The sequence below is a fragment of the Cervus canadensis genome, chromosome 5 (assembly GCF_019320065.1).
Source record: "Cervus canadensis isolate Bull #8, Minnesota chromosome 5, ASM1932006v1, whole genome shotgun sequence".
Lineage (NCBI taxonomy): Eukaryota > Metazoa > Chordata > Mammalia > Artiodactyla > Cervidae > Cervus > Cervus canadensis.
The window spans coordinates 29,722,839-29,744,831 of NC_057390.1; the positions used below are offsets into that span (position 1 = coordinate 29,722,839).

The window sequence follows — 21,993 nt, forward strand, 5'->3', positions numbered from 1 at the left end:
AGGAGAATTCACCTTCATAGATTGTTAAGAATTTAAAGGGCCCTTGGAAACCACTTGCTAGCAGTGACTTGTTTTAACTTTCAGAGCAGAGAGGAGCAGAGCTTGAACAGAGCCTCTCAAACACTGGTCTCCTGGCTCCCAGGCTGGGCAAGCAGCTGCAGGGACTGTGAGCAGTAGCACAAAGGTCTGGTGGAGAGATGGGTATAGCAGGACAACAGAGGTGATATCCTTTGGAGACCCAGCATCGTAGAGGCTGGGAGAGCCCCTTGCTGGCTGGTTCTGACTGGAGCACATGGACTTCACCAGGCAGGTCTCTGCAGGGACACCCGGGGCACTTTGTGAGGAGGCTGGCAGTTCAGTTCTGTCGCTTAGTCGTGTCCGACTCTTTGCGACCCCATGGACTGCAGCATGCCAGGCCTCCCTGTCCATCACCAACTCCTGGAGTTTACTCAAACTCATGTCCATTGAGTTGGTGATGCCATCCAACCATCTCATCTTTTGTCGTCTCCTTCTCCTCCCACTTTTAATCTTTCCCAGCATCAGGGTCTTTACAAATGAGTCAGTTCTTCGCATCAAGTGGCCAAAGTATTGGAGTTTCAGCTTCAGCATCGGTCCTTCCAATGAATATTCAAGACTGATCTCCTTTAGGATGGACTGGTTGGATCTCCTTGCTGTCCAAGGGACTCTCAAGAGTCTTCTCTGACACCACAGTTCAAAAGCATCAATTCTTCAGTGCTCAGCTTTCTTTATAGTCCAACTCTCACATCCATACATGACTACTGGAAAAACTATAGCTTTGACTAGATGGACCTTTGTTGGCAAAGTGATGTCTCTGCTTTCTAATATGCTGTCTAGGTTGGTCATAACTTCTCTTCCAAAGAGCAAGAGTCTTTTAATTTCATGGCTGCTGTCATCATCTGCAGTGATTTTGGAGCCCCCCAAAATAAAATCTGTCACTGTTTTTGTTGTTTTCCCATCTATTTGCCATGAAGTGATGGGACCAGATGCCATGATCTTAGTTTTCTGAATGTTGAGCTTTAAGCCAACTTTTTCACTCTCCTCTTTCACTTTCATCAAGAGGCTCTTTAGTTCTTCTTCACTTTCTGCCATAAGGGTGGTGTCATCTGTATCTCTGAGGTTATTGATATTTCTCCTGGCAGTCTTGATTCCAGCTTGTGCTTCATCCAGTCCAGCATTTCGCATGATGTACTCTGCATATAAGTTAAATAAGTTACTTATTTAAATGAAGACTCAAAGTCAGGGTGAAGGCAATCACTCTGCTAGAAGCTCAGCTGCCTTAAGGTTAGAGATCCTTAAGTTTAAATATAAGCCAACTCCCATTGCTCAAAGTGTCAGTTGGTAAATCCATTCATTCACAGCCACTTATACATTTCTGATCATACTTCGCGCAAAGTGCAAAATTCTTCCTTAAGCCTTTAATGGCCTTCATAATGTGCTAAGATTCACGAATATTTTGCATGTACTCCCTGTGGACTTAGAGACACAAATACTATTTTTGTGTGTGATACCTGCATTTGAGACTAAGAGCCAAGGTAATTGGTGATCTTCTATGCTTGGTTTGTAAACAGGACCTTACTAAATGATTTTTTAAAATTTCCCCCTATTCTTAGAATTGCTTAAGTTTTGTATATTTATACACATGTACATTTAAGGAATTCCCAGTATTCACGAGAGTTGAAGCAAACATTCTTTGCCCTCTGTCAGTCAGTTCTTCCTGCCTCTGTATTCCCACTGATGTGGGCGTTGCCAGGTGAGCTTGGTGGTCAGTAACGGCCTCGGACTAGCCATGGATAAACCCAAATACTTTTGATTTGGAGAACACACACGGCCCTGTTTACCTCTGAGGTCATCTCCATGGCTTATGGCCCAGTTTGGGTGGCCAGAGAGGAGACCTGCCAAAGTGATGATCAGGGTTTTGTGATGTGTTACAGAGTGATGTAACTGGGTTTTGTGTCTGCGTAGTGGAGTGAATGCAGTCAGGCGGGAGAAATTCTCTTATGCTGGTGTCAACTGGCATGGGACCCAGATACACAGACACGCGGGCAGAAAGGTATGATCACTGCTGTCTGATCTGCCACCCCACGTCTCTGCCTAAGCAGATGCCCCCTCTGAGGGAAGCTACTTGCCCCTGAGCTAAGACTTTCTTCTCTGAACCTCCTGGTCCACATTAGTGCAGGAGGATGAACAGATGCTGCCTGTTACTTGAAGTGGCTTTCTCTGGTCTTTCCTTCCAGGTTATAAGCACCTTAGTGTTGTTGAACCCAAGTTTATGTGCCCAATGCACAGTGAGGCCAAATAAAGTGAAACATTAGCGTTTGGAGTGGAGAACGGTTTATTGAAACGAGAACAGGGTGGCTCATGCTCTAAAGGCCGAACTCCCTGATGGGTTTCAGGGAAGCATTTTTAAATGCAAGGTGGGGGAAAGAAGCCATAAGATGTGTGATCAGCTCTTGTACAATTCTCTCTTTGGTGGGTGGGGTGATGTATTAGGACAGTTCACAGGGGTTCACATTATCAGTCCTCAGGCTCTAGTAGGGGCTCTCTGGGAACCATGTACTCATGGTCATCAAGTAGTTAACTTCTTCCATTTGGTAGGGGTTTTAGCATCTGTAAAACAACTCAGGAAATGTGTATCAGGTACAGTTATCTAGGTACTTCAGGGAGGAACTGGAGATTCTGTGACTGCCATATGACTGATTTACTGTTTAAAATATTACCAGTTCTCCTGGCCCAACTGCTACGTTCATCAGTACATATTCACATTTTCTCAATCATTAATTCTTGAACCAGTCTTTTGTGATTCTGGGGAGGCGTGGGAGAGGATAGCCTTTATACAGACAAGAGACAGAGCAACACGGTGGGGTGGTCCATTGTGAGGAGTCACCATAGGTTACATTAGGAGCAGGAGTCCATAGTAATAACAGCCTCTACTTATGTTTTCCCCCCATGCACCTGCCATTTTAGAGATGTTACTTTATTTGCAAAGATGTTACTATATGTGCAAGAACCCTGTCTTAGTTTGTTCCACCTGCCATAACAGAATACTATACAACCGGGTGGCACCAACAACAGAAAGGTATTTCCCACAGTTCCAGAGGTTAGAAGTCAAAGATCAAGGTGTCTGCAGGTTAGGTTTCATCTGAGGCTTCTCTCCTTGGCTTGTGGATGGTTACTGTCTCTCTGTGTCCTCACATGACTTTTTCTTTGTGTCTTTGAATCTCTGGTGTCATGTATCCTAATTTTTCCTTTTAAAAAATCATTAAAAAATTTTGTTTACTTTTAGCTGTGCTGGATCTTCTTTGCTGAGCATGGGCTTTCTCTAGTTGCAGTGATCAGGGGTTACTCTGCAGTTGTGGTACGTGGGCTTCTTGTTGCAGTGACTTCTTTCATTTCAGAGCAGGGGCACTCGGTCATGTGGGTGCAGTAGTTGTGGCTCACAGGCTTGATTGCCCCAAGGCATGCGGAATCTTCCTGGACCAGTGATCGAACCATGGCCCCTACATTGCCAGGCAGTTTCCCAGCCATTGGATCACCTGGGTAGTCCAAGTCCTAATCTTTTCTTTAAAGGACACCATTCAGATTGCCCCAGGGTTTAACCCTAACTTTAACTTAGTCACCTTTGTAAAGGCCCTGTCTCCAAATACAGTCACATTTGGAGGTCCTGGGGGTTAGGAATGAATTTGGGGTGGATACAGTTTAGCCCCTAACAAACCCTAAAAGTTAACTGTTATTATCCCTGTTTTAGACCTAGGGGAGCTGATGATCAATGTCACTGAGGCTGGAGGTCACACAGAAGTCAGTGGCAGGACTGGGATTTATAATCTTTCTTAACTACTAAACGCTTCTTTCCCAACCAGATGACCAGGGACCCAGGTCTTAACCTATGGTATGCAGGGTGCTTCTCCCAGGATCTGCACTCAGAAGGCCCATTAACATCTTAGCTGAATGAATGAGCAGGGGTGTGTAGGATGAGAATTTGTACCAGAACATTTGGCAGGTGCTCCCCAAAGCCCATCATCCAAGGATCAAGATCTTGCATGGTTCTTCGCTTCTTGTAAGGATGATTCCAGTCTGAATGCAGTGAGATGAGTGTGTGGGGAGGAATCACATTTGAAAGCGTTAAATAGCCTTTCTGGGCGATTTAACTCCTGCCTCCTTTCAAAACACTAAAAAAGCAATTACATGGTAATTAAGATAAATTACTTGACCAAGTTTCATAGCAAAGCAGTTGACTTTGGTTTTTCCACCACTAAATACTGAATTCCAGAGAGAGATCCTCTTTGTAGCTCTTTAAACTTCCAGGACTTTCTGCTTATCTTCAGGAGGTCTGCTGAGCCTATAGGGAAGAGGGGAATGAGGAGATTTGCATGTTTAAGATGTATGATCTGAGCCAGGCCCCCTGCAGCTAACTTTAGCCCACGTCTTTTTCAGAACTCAGAATCCAAACCCAGTAGGGGCCATCTAATAACCATGGGGTCCCACACCCAGCCCTGCCCTGGTGGCCCCTATGAAGATAATACCCTTGCTCATAAGCCTGGCTCTTCCCACTGGGAGACCCACGGCCATATAAATACCAGAAGGCAGCCCTGAAAGCAGGCCTTGTCTGCAGGCCCTCAGAGGCTGGAAGGCTCACTTGTCTGCCGCCTCCCCATGGCCAGGGGTGGGCTGGATTTTTCCGAGAGTGGGAGGCCCTGGGCATTTTTGTGCTCCTGAGCCCAGGAGGTAGGTAGGGTATGAAGAGGCAGGCTGCCAGGAATCGGTCCACCAGGGAAGCAACACAGCCCCAGGGCTGCAGAAACCCAGGAACTGAGATGGGGAAGGTGGTCAGATAGCGCCCAGCCTCTGCCCAGGGGCCCCCGCATTCATGCTTCCGTGGCTTTGGAACTGGCAGCCTGGCAGCCCCACCCCGTCACCCTGATCTAGTCACCAAATGCAGAGATTGTCTGTCTCTATTGTCCTGCCTCCTGCAGCTCTTCAAGGGACCCGTGAGGACACACCTTCTGCCTTTGGGGTCCCTGCACCTCCTGCTTTTTTGCCTTTTGGGTGCATCTTCTTTTTCCTTCTATTTTCTTCTTCCTATAAGGTGACCCAGTCCTCATTCTCGGGCACCCCGTGGCCTCTCCCTTTCTCTGCTGCGTTCAGCTCTCGTCTATCCAAGAAATACCCCCAGTTCTACATGTCTGGTCCCCTGTTTTCTCTCCAGGTACTGTCTGGGTTTCTAGCTCCTTGCTAGGTGTTTCGTTTTGGATCTGCCTCAGGACTGACCAGTGTGTGCAGCTCGGCTCCCCTTCTGGCCTCTCCTGTGTCTCCACTTCTCGGTGTCAGACTTCCCCATTCCCCAGTTTTCTGGGTCACATTTGGTGTCCAAGTCCTGACTAGTCTTCTTTTAAAATATCCCTTTATCACCCTCTCTCCTATTCTTTTTTTTTCTTAAGTTAGATCTGTATTTACTGAGCTAGAGGAATATCTGTTGTTGTGTTTTTTTTTTTTTTTACTGTACTGCACATCTTGTGGGGTCTTGGTTCCCAAACCAGGGATCAAACCTGGGCCTTGGACAGTAAAAGCACAGAGTCCTAACCGACTGCCAGGGAATTTCCCACAATATGCTACTAAGCAGATACTTTAAAAAGCAAGCATGTATAGTATGGTTTTAAAGCAAAACTTCCATATGTGTGTATATATGTGTGTTTATGTTTGTATGAACATGGAAGCAGTGTGGAAAGATACGTATTGTACTTTTTACTGAATTGCAATAGTGGAGTGAAAATAAATGGGAAAAGGATTACCTTTTCTTTATGCATTTTTGTATTGTTTTATTTTTTGAAATGAGTGTATATCACTGTTATTTATTTTTCTTTGCCATTATAGTTTATTAAAAGATACTGAATATTGTTCTCTGTGCTATACAGTAGAACCTTGTTGTTTATTTTATATATTGTAGTTTGTGTCTACTACTCTCAAACTCCTAATTTATCCCTTTGTCCCCCATTCTCCCTTTGATAACTGTAAGTTTGTTTTCTGTGTCTGTAAGTCTGTTTCTGTTTTGTAAATAAATTCATTTGTGTCATTTTTTTAGATTATACATATAAGTGATGTCATGATATTTGTCTTTGTTTGACTTCACTTGGTATGATAGTGTCAAGGTCCATCCATATTGCTCCGAATGGCATATCATTTCTTTTTTTAGGCTGAGTAGTATTGCATTGTGTGTATGTACCATATCTCTATTTATCTGCCAGTGGATACTTAGATTGCTTCAGTGTCTTGGCTGTTGTGAATCCCTCTCCCTTATCCTGATTCCTGCTCTGGTAGACAGTGTGATGTAGCAGAAAGAGCAGGAGATTTAGAGCCCAACACAGGGTTCAGTTCTGACAGCACTGTTTCCTCATTGTGCCACCTCGGGCAGATCCCCGAACCGAAGCCCCCGATTCACTGTCCCTAAGGTAGACATGTGGGAGAGTAGATACCCTGCTCACCACGCTCAGCTCACTGACCTCAGTACAGGGCAGGATTTCTCATCCTTGGTGCTGTTGATGCGTTGGGCTGGATAATTCTTTGCTTTGGGGCTGTCCTGTGCAGTGGAGGACCTGTTGAGCAGTGTCTCACTGCATGACAGCAGCCCCCGCCCATCCCCTCGTTGTAAAGGCCAAAGATGTCTTCAGACAATGCCGCACGTGCCTTGGAAAACTGAATCCCTCTGGTTGAGAACCATTTGTACAGAGTGACTGAGTCTTGGGTTGTGGGCCCCAGGTTTTTAGGTTTTAACCTTACAGCCACCATCCACATGTAGAAAGGGAACCAGCATGGATAATATTGAAAGACACAGATACATATTGCTGTGGTTTAATATTTTACAAATGGTATTTCCTGTCACATAGCTGAACTAAATGTCACATGTGTTTGTGATTAAATATTATGGGCTGCAGAACATACATACTAGTAATATATTCAATACATGCAGTGAACACCTTTCCTGTGACTTAAGCTGATAGTGTAAATACTTTCATAGAAAATTCTTTTAAGAACAGAATTTTATTCTGTTAAATTCTTTCTTAAACACTTTTAAAGAGATTCTTCACAGATGCATTTTGCACCCTGGGCTGTCCCTGATTTTGGCTTTGTTTCTGGGATGTAAATCCCCAATGCAAAGAGGGTAACTAGATTTCAGACCTCCAGCCACACAAAACAAGAGGGAGACTGTTTTATTTCAAACACAGCTCCAGCCTGGTTCCATTATTGCAGTTGAGGAGTCAGGCGTTGTGGAGAATGGAAGAATTCCTTATTTGGGAGGCAGCCAATGAAACCACACAGAAATTGACATGAAGACATTCTTTCTCTTGATTATGCAGCATTGCTGTAGAGCAAAGACGTCACTGGCATAAAGGACTAGATTCAGCCCCCTGCAGAGGCGAGGGCACTGCTCAGGGCCCTGATGTGTTCATGGGGCTTGAGTAGGAGTCAGCCGGACAAGGACAGCTTGGGCGGCGCTGAGAGCAGGAGGCTGCTGGTAGGTGCTGGCGTCGCCTCCCTGAGCTCTGCTGGATAGATACGTCTTCAGCATCAGTCCTCCCCCAGCACCTGGCAGAGACAGAGAAGCCAGACCCTAGAGGTAGTCCTAGAGGGTGGTGGTCTTTACAGATGACCCACTGACGTGGGGACAGAGGGTTGCATACCCCCTGGAATGCTGATTCAATAACCAAGTGCCCCTAATCTGATTTTGTTTAACCATCTGTGGTGAAAGGTAGAACTTCGTATTTACACTTGACTTCGATAGTTTCTGAAGAAAAGCAAAGGAAATCAGGCAAGAACAGCAGAAGCAGACCCTTGAGACTGGAGGGGTGGGGCTGGCATGAGAGGAGGGATGAATGCCGGGACTTAGTGTACCAAGATGGTCACCAGAGGAGGGGGTGGACCTCAGTGTATGTGTTGGGCAACAAGTCTGAACAGTTTTCATCACCAAGAGTGGGACGTCCAGTAGAGGCAGTCAAAAAGGGGCCGGAAGTAGAGCAGAGTGAGTTGTGAAAGCTCTCTTAGATTTGACCTAAATTGCTCCTCAGCTGTTGTTGTTGAGAACAGCTGTCTCAGAGTTTGTCTTTCCCACAGCCTGATGTCCCGGGGCAGTCACTTGGGACTTTGTGGAGAAATAGGCTCTTCTCAGGTGAGAACAGCATCCTTCAGGTCAGAGAGTTCCAGGCTCCAGGAAGTGGTGGCTCCTGATCTGGAACTTTCTCCTTAGTGACTTGGTGACACTGGCAAGTCCTTGGATCTCTGGGCTGGTGGATGCCATCAAGTGTGGACTTTGGAATCAGACAGCCCCCGTCACAGTTCAGGTCTGCCTCTTCCTGGCTGGGTGACTTTAGGCAGGTAGCTTAACCTCTCTGAGCCTTATTTTCCTTTTCTAAAAAAATGATAATATTTTATATATATATATATATATATATACACACACACATATGTAATTTTATGGTGGTTTAGTTGCTAAGTCATGTGTGACTCTTCGTGACCCCTTGGACTCTAGCCCGCCAGGCTCCTCTGTCCATGGAATTCTCCAGGCAAGAATACTGGAGTGGATTGCCATTTTCTTCTCCAGGGGATCTTCCTGACTCAGGGATTGAACCTGTGTCTCCTGCATCACAAGCAGATTCTTCACTGCTGAGCCACCAGGGAAGTCCATATACATTTGTATTATATTATTATATCAACCCCTCATGGTGTTGCAAGAATTAAATGAGATTATTTACATACAGTCCTTAGGAGACCGTTAGCACCTAGTAAGTACTTGATAAGTGTTTTTGGTGCCATTAATTAAACAGAATACCTCCCATTTCTGCCTAACTCTAAATTCAGTGTTTCTTTGAACTGGGGAGGGCAGTGTAGAGATTTACTTTGTGGAAAACTGAGAAGACCATTTAAAATTATTCAATCAAAATTTTACTGAGCTACATATTTATGTCAGACATTTTCAGGCAATGTGGAAAATGCCCTAATGAATGAGATACAACTCCTCCTTCTAACTTTTTGACTTTTTCCAACAATAACTTGAAAATTTGTATCCCTAAATTCTTTTTGGTGAGACTGTTTTTCCACACCAGTGCTTCTTATTCATAAGGCTTATTGTAAATCATTTTCATTATTATTATTACTATTTAAGGTGTTTCTATTAGGGAAAGATTTACTTTTTAAAATAATTTAGAATTCATTTATTATAATCTCCATAATACTTTTATAAGAATTCCAGTATGATTTCCTTATTTTTATATTTTAAATTGAAGTATTGTTGATTTACAATATTGTGTTAGCTTCAGGAATATAGCACAGCAATGCAGTCACACATATATATGTGTATAGCTCTATATATTTTTGATTCTTTTCTATTATAGTTTTTTACGAGATACTGAATATGGTTCCCTGTGCTATACAGTAAATTCTTACTGTTTATCTATTTTAATATGTTGGTGTGCGTCTGTTAATCCCATACTCCCAGTTTATCCCTCCCTCACCCTTTCCTAACTCTGAGTTTGTTTTCTGTGTCTGTGAGCCTCTTTCTGTTTTGTAAACAAGTTCATTTGTGTTACTTTTTAAGATGCCGATAGCATATAACACTTATCTTGTTCCCGGTCTGATCTCTTCAGTGGGGGAAGGGGGTTGGGTACAAGATTGTGTGTAAATACAGCCTTTTTCACGTTTGTTGGGACCTGAGGCCCTGCTTTGCTGACCTCACGCTTAGAATGGTGCTGATAATTAATAATTTTAGGGCTTCCCTAGACATTTTGAGAGGTTGTTAAATGCTTGGTACAGCCAAGGGAATGTGCCAGGTTTCTGAATGCCAGCTGTCCCATGTGTTGAGGTGAGAGGTTGAAAACCACTGTCCTATCTACAACCTTGTTGTTCCCAGTGTGAGTAAGCATGTGCACTGGCTTTTAATTTGTTCTTAAGTTCACTGGTCTCATGCTGCTTTGAAAATAAGCAGCTGAAAAGAATAGTCTGAGTAGTTTCCTGATAGTCTTCAGAGGAAGCAAACATGCTCCCCTGGAAACCTTTAAACCTCAGAGACTTGAGTTCTAGAAATTTTCACCACGATACATTTTCCTTTTCTATCTGTGCCTGGTTTGGAGTCTTGGTATCTTACCCTGTTTGCTGAAGTTTGGTTGGACTGTCTTCTAGGAGTTTCAGGATAATCCAGATTGACTGAAAAACAGATCTCTGAAAGGATTAGGGAGTGTAGGGTGGGATGGAATTGAAGCTGAGGAGAAAGCCACGGAATCAAACCAGGGGAATCTTTGCCTCAGAGGAAGGCAGCTGGGACTTGGGGCACAGAGTCCTGGGTTCCCAGCTCTCCACTAACCAGATCTTGACTTTGGAGAAGGCTGTCCAATGCTTTGGTCATCTTGGGATTGTTGTAAAGTTTAAATGAGATGGTGTACCATTTTTCTACTAGAAGGACAGGAATAGAGACTCGGTAGATATGTGGACATGGTGGGGAGGGGAGAGTGGGATAAACTGGGAGAGTACAAATGACATAAATACATTAACCATGTGTAAAACAGACAGCTAGTGGGAAGCCCAGGGCGCTCAGCTGGGTGCTCCGTGGTGACCTAGGGCGGGATAGGGCTGGATAGGAGGGAGACTCAGGAGGGAGGGGGTATATGTACAGCTGATCCAGTATTTACGTAGCTGCACACTTTGTTGTATAGCAGAACTAACACAACTTTGTAAAGCAATTACTTTTTGTTGTTCAGTTGCTCAGTCATGTCCGACTCTTTGCGACCTCATGGACTGCAGCGTACCAGGCTTCCCTCTCTTTCACTGAGATGCTGAGATGTTGTCCTTAAAAGGGCTCTGGAGTGGTAGAACTTGGACCCTCTGGGAGGCATAGATTTGGATCCTGTTCCATTTGCAAGACAGGAAAAAAAAAAATACTGAGGTTAAATAGGTGTTATTGCTTGAATACTTTTGGATTCCAATGCTTTGAAGTAGATGGGGACAAGTTGCAGATGATTAAAAGGAGATACATTCTAGATCTCTCGACTCTGAGCTGTCTCATCCCTCCCTGGGCCCTGGACAGCGCTGTGGACAAGATGTGGCCCCCTTTCCCTCCTGGGAGTGGGGATGGGTCAGGAGAGAAGGTAAGTGCTGGATGGAATTCAGTCTAGTTGTTGACTTTAGGAAAACTGCCTGGGGTGGAGAACTAGAACTTTGAGACTAAAATAGAAAGATGAGGTCATACAGAGAGGAAAAGGGGCAAAAAACGATTTGGGTAGGAAGGACTGATAAGAAAGGGTATGGAGGGATACAGAAGAGGACAAAGAGGAGCAGGTGGGAAGCAAACCTGTCCTGAAACACAGGGAGCCAGAGTCTTACCTCAGAGCGCATCTGAGTGCTGTCTTTTCAACAGGGACGAAAGCTTGGGTTCCTGTTGGCCACAGTTCTGTTTGGTTGAATTAAACTTATATTATATTTGCTGTGTTCTTTCTTGTGGAAGAGTCCTACATAGGGCAAAGAACACTTTCTGTAGATTTTGCCTTCAAGGTAGATTTTTTTTCAAGGTGTGCTTTTAAGAAGTTCAAGGGTCACTTAAAAAGTAATGAGACTGATTTCTTTATTTAGCTTATGGAAGTCACTCCCCCCTCACCCCCCCCCCCCATAATAAGCAAAAACTCTGATGAAACCAGTATCACTTTCAATTTGTGAAGCTCCCAATGGAAAATGGATGAAGTGAAATGTTTGGTGTAGGTTAGAAATAGGATTCAGTCTGAAGCTGAGCTATTTTTTCTCTTGGTGTTAGCTTTTTATTTATTTCTAATAAACCCAACTAAAGCAAATATTTACCCAATCTCTCACCCTATACGAAGAATTATTTTGGCTGGATTTCTTCGAAAGAACATGGGATGGGATGGATCAAGAAATATTGTTGCCGATTTCCCCGGTCTGAGCCTCCTGGCTGCATCCCATGGAAACACCGCTGTGCTTTGGAGGGAAAGTGCTTTATGGCAACTTTAGCCCAAGGCCAGTGACAGTGAAATGCTCTCCAGAGAGAGCCAGCTGGCCTGGGCCGCTGCTCCCCTGGGTGTTCTGTGCCCTCAAGAATGTGTAGATTTAGCGAGTGACAGCACTGAGGGGGCCTGTCCCCAGTGGAGCCCGAGGCCCTTCCTCTCTTTGTGTTGGCTCTTTTCCAGGCTTGAATGATTGCATTGGTTGAGCCTTCATTATCCACAAGGAGAGATGAGGAGGCAGACTGGAAGGAGAAAAATGTGCCTTTCTCATGGGCTTTATTCCAACAGATTTTGAATTTTCATATCAGTAGATCTCGTGGAGTTTTATTTTCTGTCAGTTTGGAGGTTTGGTCAAAAATCCCAGTGGTAACACAACTTCTGCTTTAAAAAAAATTCAGTTGAATGTCAGCCGCCATAGAATTATTGTAGAGTTGGAAATGACCTCATCGATTATTCTTCTCTGATCACTGAATGTCTGGAGTGGCTTAACACACAGTTCGTGAGTGGCAGAGCAGTGACCAGCATTTGGGTACCCAGCCCCTAGTTCCATGCTGGGACCTATATGCCTCTCTCCTCTGATACCATTAGAATACTTTGAATAATTTTTGCTGTACTAGATCAGGATGAGGTGACCCGTGTTCAAATTCTGATTCTTTCCAAGTTTAGGTATATACCCTAGAGAAATGATCACACCAAAGCTTCTACACAAATGTTCATAGCAGGATTATTTATAATAGCCAAAAAATAGAAGCAAACCAAATGTCCCTCAACCGATAAGTGGATAAACAAAATGTGGGATATTCTTATGATGAACTATTACTCAGCTACAAAAGGGAATGAAGTTCTGATACATGCCATAACATGGATGAACTTTGAATGAAAACATTATGCTGAGTGAAAGAAGCCAGACGCAAAAGGCCACATGCTGTAGATTCTATTTAGATGAAATGTCCAGACTAGGCAAATTCATAGGAAAAGAAAGTAGATTGCCAGGGCCTGGGGGAGGAGGAGAATGGGGAGTGATTGCTCATAGGTTCAAAATTTATATTTAAATTTATAAGAATGCTCTGGAATTATAGATGGTTGCACAGCTCTGGATATCACTGAATGAAACATCAGTGAATCGTCATTTTATGTATGTGAATTATATGTCAATAAGTCTATTATTAAAAAAAAAAAAACTTAGTTCTGTCTCTTACCAGTTGGGTGACTTCAGACAGTGACTCTAAATCCAAGTAATCTCAACTATGAAATGGGAATAATGATATATACCTCTCAAAGTTGTTTTGATAAATGAGACTATGAATTTGAAAGTGCTATGAACTATAAACCTTTGGAGCTGTCAGTGGGTTATAGTTCATTATAAATTGGGTTTTTATATTCTCCTGTATTTTCTACAGCACTGACAAGGTCTCACTACATAGTAGTCATTCAGATAAAGACTTTTTAAATTCAAAGGTGTTGCAGTTTTTAAAACCATAGTTAAAAACTTAACAAATTAACAGTTTAAATCTTTTATCAAAAATCTAAGTGTACAGTACAGTATTGTTAACTATTGCATGTTGTTGTACAACAGATCTCTAGAACGTGTTCATCTTGAATGACTGAAATTCTGTGCCCATTGAGCAGAAACACCCCATTTCCTCTCCCTGGTGCTCCTGGTAACCACCCTTCTCCTTCCTATTACTAACTGAGATACCTCACATAAGTGGAATAATACAGTGTTTGTATTTTTGTGATTGGCTTATTTCATTCAACATTATATCCTTAAGGCTCATCCATGTCATAGTAGGTGTCTGAATTTCCTTTCTTCTTAAGGCTGAATAATATTCCATTGAAAGTATATACCACACTTTTAAAATCCATTCATCAGATGATGGACATTTAGGTCATTTTCACCTCTGTTGTGAATATGCTGTAATGAATGTGGGAGTGCATATACCTGAGGTCCCATTTTCTTTTTTCTTTTTTCCCCCTTTTTCAATTCTTTTGAATAAATACACAGAAGTAAGATTGCTGGATCATATGGTAGTTTTTTTTTTTTTTTTTTAATTTTGAGAACTTCTGTTTTGCATTTTACAATCCACCAAAAATACACAGGGGTTCTAACTTCTCCACATCCTTGTCAACATTTGTTGTTTTTTTGTGTGTTTGTGTGTGGGTTTTTGTCATCTGTTATTTTTCTTTGTTTTGGTAATAGCCATCCTAACAAGTGTAAAATGAGTTTATTGTGGCTTTGATTTCCCTCTCCCTGGTTATTAGTGATATTGGGTACCTTTTATATACTTGTTGTCCATATATATATCTTGTTTGAAGACATGTCTATTGAAGTATGTTGCCCGTTTTTAAATTGGATTACTAGTTTGTTTTTTGCTATCAAGTTGGAGGAGTTCCTTATATGTTTTGGATATTAAACTCCTCATCACATGTTAAGATTGCAAATATTTTCTCCCATTCCATATATTAACCTTTTCACTCTGTTGATTTTTGTTTTGTTGTACAGAAGCTTTCTAGTTTGATTTGATCTCACTTATCTGTTTCCACTTTTATTTTCTGTCCTTTTGGTGTCGTACTCAAGAAATCATTACCGAGACCAATGTCATGAGGCTTTTTCCCTATATTTTCTTCCAGGAGTTTTATAATTTCAGGGTCTTGTGTTCAGGTCTTTAATTCGTTTTTAGTTGATTTCGTATATGGTGTAAGATAAGGGTCCAACAAGAAGCTTTCTTTTTGCTCGGACAAGGATCAATTCCTTTGCTATGGATATACAGTTTTCCCAACACAATTTGTTGAAGAGACAATTCTTTTCCCATTGTATCATCTTGGCAGCCTTAAAGAGGATTATTTGAGCATATATGTATCAGTTTACTTGGGGGCTTTATATTCTGTTCTTTTGGTCTGTTGATTTTTATAACAGTACCATACTGTTTTGATTACCAAAGCTTTGTATATGTTTTGATGTCAGGAGGTATGGAGCCTTCAACTTTGTTTTTCTTTCTTAAGATTGTTTTGGCTATTCAAAGGCCTTTGAGATTCCATACAAACTTTGTGATTGCTTTTTTTTTTTTAATTTCTGTAAAAATGGTCATTGGGATTTTACATTAAATCTGTAGGTCACTTGGGTGGTATGGACATCTTAACAATATTAAATCTTCCAATCTATGAACATGGGGTGTCTTTCTATTTATTTGATCTTTTTCGTTTCTTTCTGCAATGATGCTTTGTAGATTTCAGTGTACAAGTCTTTTGCCTCTTGAGTTAAGTTTATTCCTAAAGTTTTTTTTTTATACTGTTGTAAATGAAATTATTTTTATCAGTTTTATTTTTGGGTTGTTAATTGTTTGTGTATGGAAATACAGCTGATTATGTATGTTGCTTTTGTATCCTGCAACTTTGCTGAATTCATTTATTCTAAATTTGTGTGTGTGTGTGTGTGGGTGTAATCTTTAGAGTTTTCTACATGTAAGATCATAACATCTACAAACAGACACAGTGTATCTCTTTGCTTTCTGATTTGGATGACTTTTATTTCTTTTTCTTGCCTGATTGCTCTGGTTAGGAGTTCTAGTACTGTGTTGAATAGAAGTGATAAGAGTGGACATTCTTGCCTTGTTTCTAACATTAGAGGAAAAACTTTTAGTTTTTTCCCATTGAATATATTAGTCATGCGCTCTTCATATGTGGCCTTTATTATGTTGAGGTAATTTCCTTCAACTCCTCGTTTATTAAGTGATTTCTTATTATGAAAAGATATTGAGTTTTAGAAAATGCTTTTTCTGCATCTACTGAGATGATCATATGATATTCATTCTTTGTCCTATTAATATGGTATATCATATTGATTGATTTTCATTTGTTGAACTATTCTTGCATCCCAGGGATAAATCCCACTTGACAATGGTGTATGATCCTTTTAATCTGCTATTTAATTTGGTTTGCTAGTATTTTGTTGAGGATTTTTTGGGCTTCTGGTTTTCTTGTAGTGTCTTTGGCTTTGGTATAAGAGTAATGCTGGCCTCATAAAGTGATTTTGGAAGTCTTCCTTTATCTTCAGTTTTTGGAAGAGTTTGAGAAGGGTTGCTGCTAATTCTTTAAATGGTAGATATCTTAAGTGAAGCCATCTGTTTCTGAGCTTTACTTTTGGGGGGAGGTTTTGATTACTGTTTCAATTCCTTACTAATTATAGGCTGTTCATATTTTCTATTTCTTTGTGATTCAGTCTTAGTAGATGAATGTTTCTAGGAATTTACCCATTTCTTCTAGGTTATCCAATTTGTTGGCATGTAATTGTTCATAGTAGTAGTCCCTTATAGGGACTTCCCAGGTGGCATGGTAGTAAAGAATCTGCCTACCAGTACAGAAGACACAAGACACCCAGGTTCAGTCCCTGGGTCGGGAAGATCTCTTGGAGTAGGAAATGGCAACCCACTTCAGTATTCTTGCCTGGAAAATTACATGGACAGGGGAGCCTGGTGGGCTGCAGTCCGTGGAATTACAGAGTGGGACACGACTGAGCACACACACACAGTCCCTTATAATAACTTTTCATTTCTGTGATGTCTCCTCTTTGATTGATTAACTATTTAAAAACAATTATTTTTGTGTTGGAGTATAGTTGCTTAACAATGTTGTGTTTGTTTCAGGTATATAGCAAAGTAATTCAGTTATACATATATCTATTCTTTTTCCTCTTTGATTTCTGATTTGATTATTTTCTCTTTTTTTCTCAGTCTAGTTAAAAGTTTGTCAGCGTTGATTTTTTAAAAAAAATCAGCACTTGGTTCATTGCTTTTTAAAAATTTTTTGTTCCCTGTTTCATTTATTTCTGCTCTAACATGTATTCTTTCCTTTCTTCTGCTAACTTTGGGCTTAGTTTGTTTTCTTTTCCAGTTTCTTGAGATATAACTTGTTATTTATTTGAGATTTTTCTTCTTTTTAATCCCTGGAGAAGGGAATGGCTACCCATTCCAGTGCTCTTGCCTGGAGAATTCCATGGACAGAGGAGCCTGGTGGAGTACAGTTCATGGGGTCATGAAGAGTCAGACAAAACTGGGCAACTATTACTTTCACTTTTCTTTTTTAATGTAAGTGTTTATCATTGTAAACTGCCCTCTTAGTACTGCTTTTGCTGCATCCCATAAGTTTTGGTGTTGTATTTGCATTTTCGTTGTCTTATGATATTTTCTAATTTTCAGTTTCTTCTTTGACTCCTTGATTGTTCAAAGTGTATTGCTTAATTTCTGCTTGCTTGTGAATTTTCCAGTTTTTTTTTTCCAGTTTCATTCTGTTGTGATTGGAAAAGATACTTGATATGGTTTCAGTCTTTGTAAATTTGTTGAGACTATTTTGTAAACTAACTGATCTATCCTGAAGAATGTTATGTGTGTGCTTGAGAAGAATGTGTATTCTGATGCTATTATGTGGAATGTTTTGTATATATCTGACAGGTTCATTTGGTCTACAGTGTTGTTCAAGTCCTCTCTTTATTGATCTTCTATCTGGTTGTTCTATCCATTATTGAAATTGAAGTATTGAAATCTATTACTATTATTGTGTTGCTGTCTTTTTCTCCCTTCAGTTTTTTAATGTTTGCTTCATATATTTGGGTGCTTTGATGTTGGGTTTATATGTACTTGTAATATCTTCCTAGTGAGCTGATCTTGTTTTCATTATATAATGCCCTTTTTCTCTTTTGTGACAGTTTTTTACCTAACGTCTATTTTGTCTTATTAGTATGGCTACCCATGCTCTCTTTTGGTTTCTATTTCCATAGAGTATCTTTTTCCATCTTTTCACTTTCATCCTGTGTATTTTTTAAATCTAAAGTGGGTCTCTTATAAACAATGTGCATTTAGATCTTGGGTTTTTTTAATCCATTCAGCCATCAAACTGTTACAGTTTCAAGCATTTCTTTAAACTCAGTTAATCTATAAATCTGGATATTTTAAAATTCAAGTATTTCTCAGAATGAAGACCTCTAGTAACTTGAATTTTTTTCCCCTCATTTTATATTATTTTCTCTTTCTCCTTTAACAGAGACAACATATCTGATTCATTGACAAGACCACAATCTGATCCCAAAGATGTGTTCCACGAACCCAGGCAACTGGGTCACATTTGATGATGACCCCACTTTTCAGTCTTCTCAAAAGTCAAAGAATTTCCCTCTGGAGAATCAAGGCATTTGTCGGCCAAATGGACTTAAACTGAACCTTTCTGGCCCTAAGGAGTTTCCCAGTGGATCTTCCTCTACCAGCAGCACCCCTCTGTCCTCTCCCATCATAGACTTTTACTTCAGTCCAGGACCTCCAAGTAACTCTCCTCTTTCTACACCTACCAAAGACTTCCCAGGTTTTCCTGGCATCCCCAAAGCAGGGACTCATGTGCTTTATCCTATTCCAGAATCATCTTCAAACAGTCCACTTATAACAGCAACAGGTTCTTCCTCATTGGCTACCAAGCCAACCTGTTTCTCCCAAGCTTCCTTACCCAGTGACCACTCATGTATACATCCAGCCTCCAAAGTGGGTCTTGCAGATGAAATGAGCCCTCACCAGGCTGAAGGGTTCCAAAGTGATACTCCCCAATTTCAGTATTTTCGGGAGGACTGTGCCTTTTCAAGTCCATTTTGGAAAGATGAAGGCGGTGCTTCCCAGCTCACCTTCGACCCTCCAGGAAGCAGAAAGATCTTCCCATCAAGAGACAGAGAGGTGCCTATGGATCAAAAAGGCTTAAATCAGTGTTCATTCAACTACATCTGTGAGAAGCTTGAATATCTCCAATCAGCTGAGAACCAAGACTCATTTGGAAATTTGTCTATGCAGTGTCTGTATGCTGAAGACGCTGCCTCTTCCTTTGTCCCCCACATGCTCTTCAGGAGTCAGCCGAAAGCCGGATGGTCTTTCATGATGAGAATTCCAGAGAAGAAGAACATGATGTCTTCCCGTCAGTGGGGGCCAATTTTTCTAAAAGTCTTACCTGGAGGAATTTTGCAAATGTATTATGAGAAGGGGTTAGAAAAACCATTTAAAGAGTTACAGCTCGATCCATACTGCAGGCTTTCGGAACCAAAAGTTGAGAACTTTAGTGTGGCTGGAAAAATCCATACTGTGAAGATTGAACATGTGTCTTACACAGAAAAAAGGAAATACCATTCTAAGACAGAAGTAGTTCACGAACCAGACATAGAACAAATGCTGAAGTTGGGGTCCACAGAGTACCATGACTTCCTCGACTTTCTGACCACTGTGGAGGAGGAGCTGATAAAGCTGCCAGCTGTTTCAAAACCAAAGAAGAACTATGAGGAACAAGAAATTTCCCTGGAAATTGTGGACAACTTTTGGGGTAAAATCACTAAAGAAGAAGGAAAATTGGTTGAAAGCACTGTGATAACTCAAATCTCTTGCCTCTGCTTTGTGAATGGCAACACTGAATGCTTTTTAACCTTGAATGACCATGAGCTACAGAAGCGAAATGAACGCTATTTTGAGAAAGATCCAGAAAAGAAGGGGATTGATATTCTTGACTGTCATTTTCATAAGTGTGTGAAAGCACAAGAATTTGAGCAATCAAGAATCATTAAGTTTGTACCTCTGGATGCCTGCAGGTTTGAGCTGATGCGTTTCAAAACTTCACACAGCGGGGAAGATCTTCCCTTTTCCCTGAAGTCGGTAGTGGTTGTCCAGGGGGCATATGTGGAGCTTCAGGCCTTCGTCAACATGGCCCATCCCATGTCGGTCCAGAGACCATCCCATGCCGGTTCCTTGAGGTCCTGTGACAACATAATGATACACTTTCCTGTCCCGTCTCAGTGGATCAAGGCCCTCTGGACCATGAACCTCCAGAGGCAGAAGTCCCTGAAAGCCAAAATGAACCGCCGGGCATGTCTGGGGAGTTTACACGAACTTGAATCTGAACCTGTCATACAGGTCACGGTGGGGTCCGCAAAATATGAGAGTGCCTACCGGGCTGTGGTATGGAAGATAGACCGGCTTCCTGATAAAAATTCAAGTAAATATTCAACACGCTAAGCTGGTTTTCATATGAAATCTCTTAAATGTTTTCACCCTCCTCCTTGGATTGAAACCAGACTGAGGCAGTTGATAACATCAGTCAGCTAAGGCCATGCTTATTACATCAGTGGGTGGGAGATGGAACATTTAGTCAAACAACTGACTTATTTTGTCCCTTTATACCTATTTCTACCAGATAAGTTTAACTGAATTTTTTTTTTTTTAAATAGCATAAGAACTACCATCCGAAGCTAGGATTTTATTATGGATAGTGATTCTGAGGGAAATTTCTAGTTGGACCTCTTCATATCAACCTCATATATTAAAATTATTGTTCATATAGCTTAGATTCCTACTTAACCTTTTAAGATCTGTCATCCTTGAATATATCTGAATCTTTTATATTCTCAGCCAGTACCAAGACTTCCTCCTTACTTCAAGTGATAGCTAAGTTGGTAAAGAATCCGCCAGCAAAGCAGGAGACCCCGGTTCAATTCCTGGGTCGGGGAGATCCACTGGAGAAGGGATAGGCTAACCCATTCCAGTATTCTTTGGCTTCCCTTGTGGCTCAGCCGGTGAAGAATCCGCCTGCAATGTGGGAGACCTGGGTGTGATCCCTTGGTTGGGAATATCCCTTGGAGAAGGGAAAGGCTACCAACTCTAGTATTCTGGCCTGGAGAATTCCATGGAATTGACTATACAGTCCATGGGGTTGTAGAGAGTTGACACGACTGAGCGACTTTCACTTTTACCTTAAAATAAGACTGCCTTTTATCTTTACCCAAGTTAATTTCCTGTGCTAAATTGACCAATTTGACCATCTTGACAAGTTGTTTTAATTTTAATTAAGCTTTGAAACAGTTACTTTTTTTTATTTTGCAAAAAAAACGGTGAATCTAGAAGTTTAGAAATTTGAACAGACAGTTCTAGCATTGCATTTATTTTAAAGTAGTAAGTTAGTGGGGGCTTCCCAGGTGGCACTAGTGGTGAAGAACCCACCTGCCAATGCAGGAGACATAAAAGATCTGGGTTCGATCTCTGGGTTGGGACGATCCCCTGGAGGAGGGCATGGCAACTCACTCCAGCATTCTTGCCTGGAGAATCTCTTGGACAGAGGAGCATGGCCGGCTACAGTCCATAGGGTCATATGGAGTCGGATATGACTGAAGCGACTTAGCACGCAGGCACAGTAAGTTAGTGTGGGTGTAGCATCATAAAGCAAAAAAGCAAAATTTGAAATTAGGGCTGCTCCCTGTTTTAGTTCAATTATTTCTAGCAGAACACTGGGCTTTGGAGCTGAGTTGGGGGCAGGTTTGGAGCATTTGAGTTGATGCATTCATCATTTAAGCAAACCTTTATTGAGCACTTTTTGTATTCCAAGTGTCACATCAGGTGCTGGGGCTCAAGAGAAGTAAGATTGTTTCCTGCTTTCAGCTAGCTCTCAGCTGGACTAGTCCTTCAGGGAAATCTAACTTCATTGTAGGACCTCCACGCTGTAGACTTAAGAGGAAGCCTTTTTATTTGGGGTAGACCTCCAGCAATGTTTTTCAAAACTGGCTATCTGTTAGAATAGCCTGCTGTGCTATGCTTAGTCACGTCTGACTCTTTGCAACCCCATGGGCTGTAGCCTGCCAGGCTCCTCTGTCTATGCGATTTCCCAGGCAAGCATACTGGAGTGGGTTGCCATTTCCTCCTCCCGGGAATCTTCCCCACCCAGGGATCAAACCCGTGTCTCCTGCATTGTCAGGAGGATTCTTTACCACTGAGCCACAGGGGAAGCCCATTCAGGCTCTGCTCTATGCCAGTTAAATCAGAATGACTTGGGTAGGGGCCCAGGTGAACCTAATGTGTAGCCTGAGTTGAGGGACACTGCCCTGCAGATCTTGCAATATTCTGGGGCAGGAAGAACAAGCCACAGCCAACAGCGGACCTTAGGGGTGGTGTGCCATCTTGTCTGTACCCTGCAG

At 41.7% G+C, this 21,993-nt stretch overlaps 1 protein-coding gene across 2 annotated transcripts in view; it reads left to right on the forward strand.

Moving 5' to 3' along the window:
* Positions 1 to 21,993, forward strand: part of LOC122441658 (stonin-1) — a 189,835-nt gene that overhangs the window by 19,267 nt on the left and 148,575 nt on the right. For both annotated transcript variants that reach the window (XM_043468519.1, XM_043468518.1), the window contains exon 2: positions 18,051 to 20,024. In XM_043468519.1, the coding sequence (XP_043324454.1) occupies positions 18,098 to 20,024 (1,927 nt within the window). In that variant the 5' untranslated portion in view covers positions 18,051 to 18,097. The remainder of the gene's footprint in view (positions 1 to 18,050; positions 20,025 to 21,993) is intronic.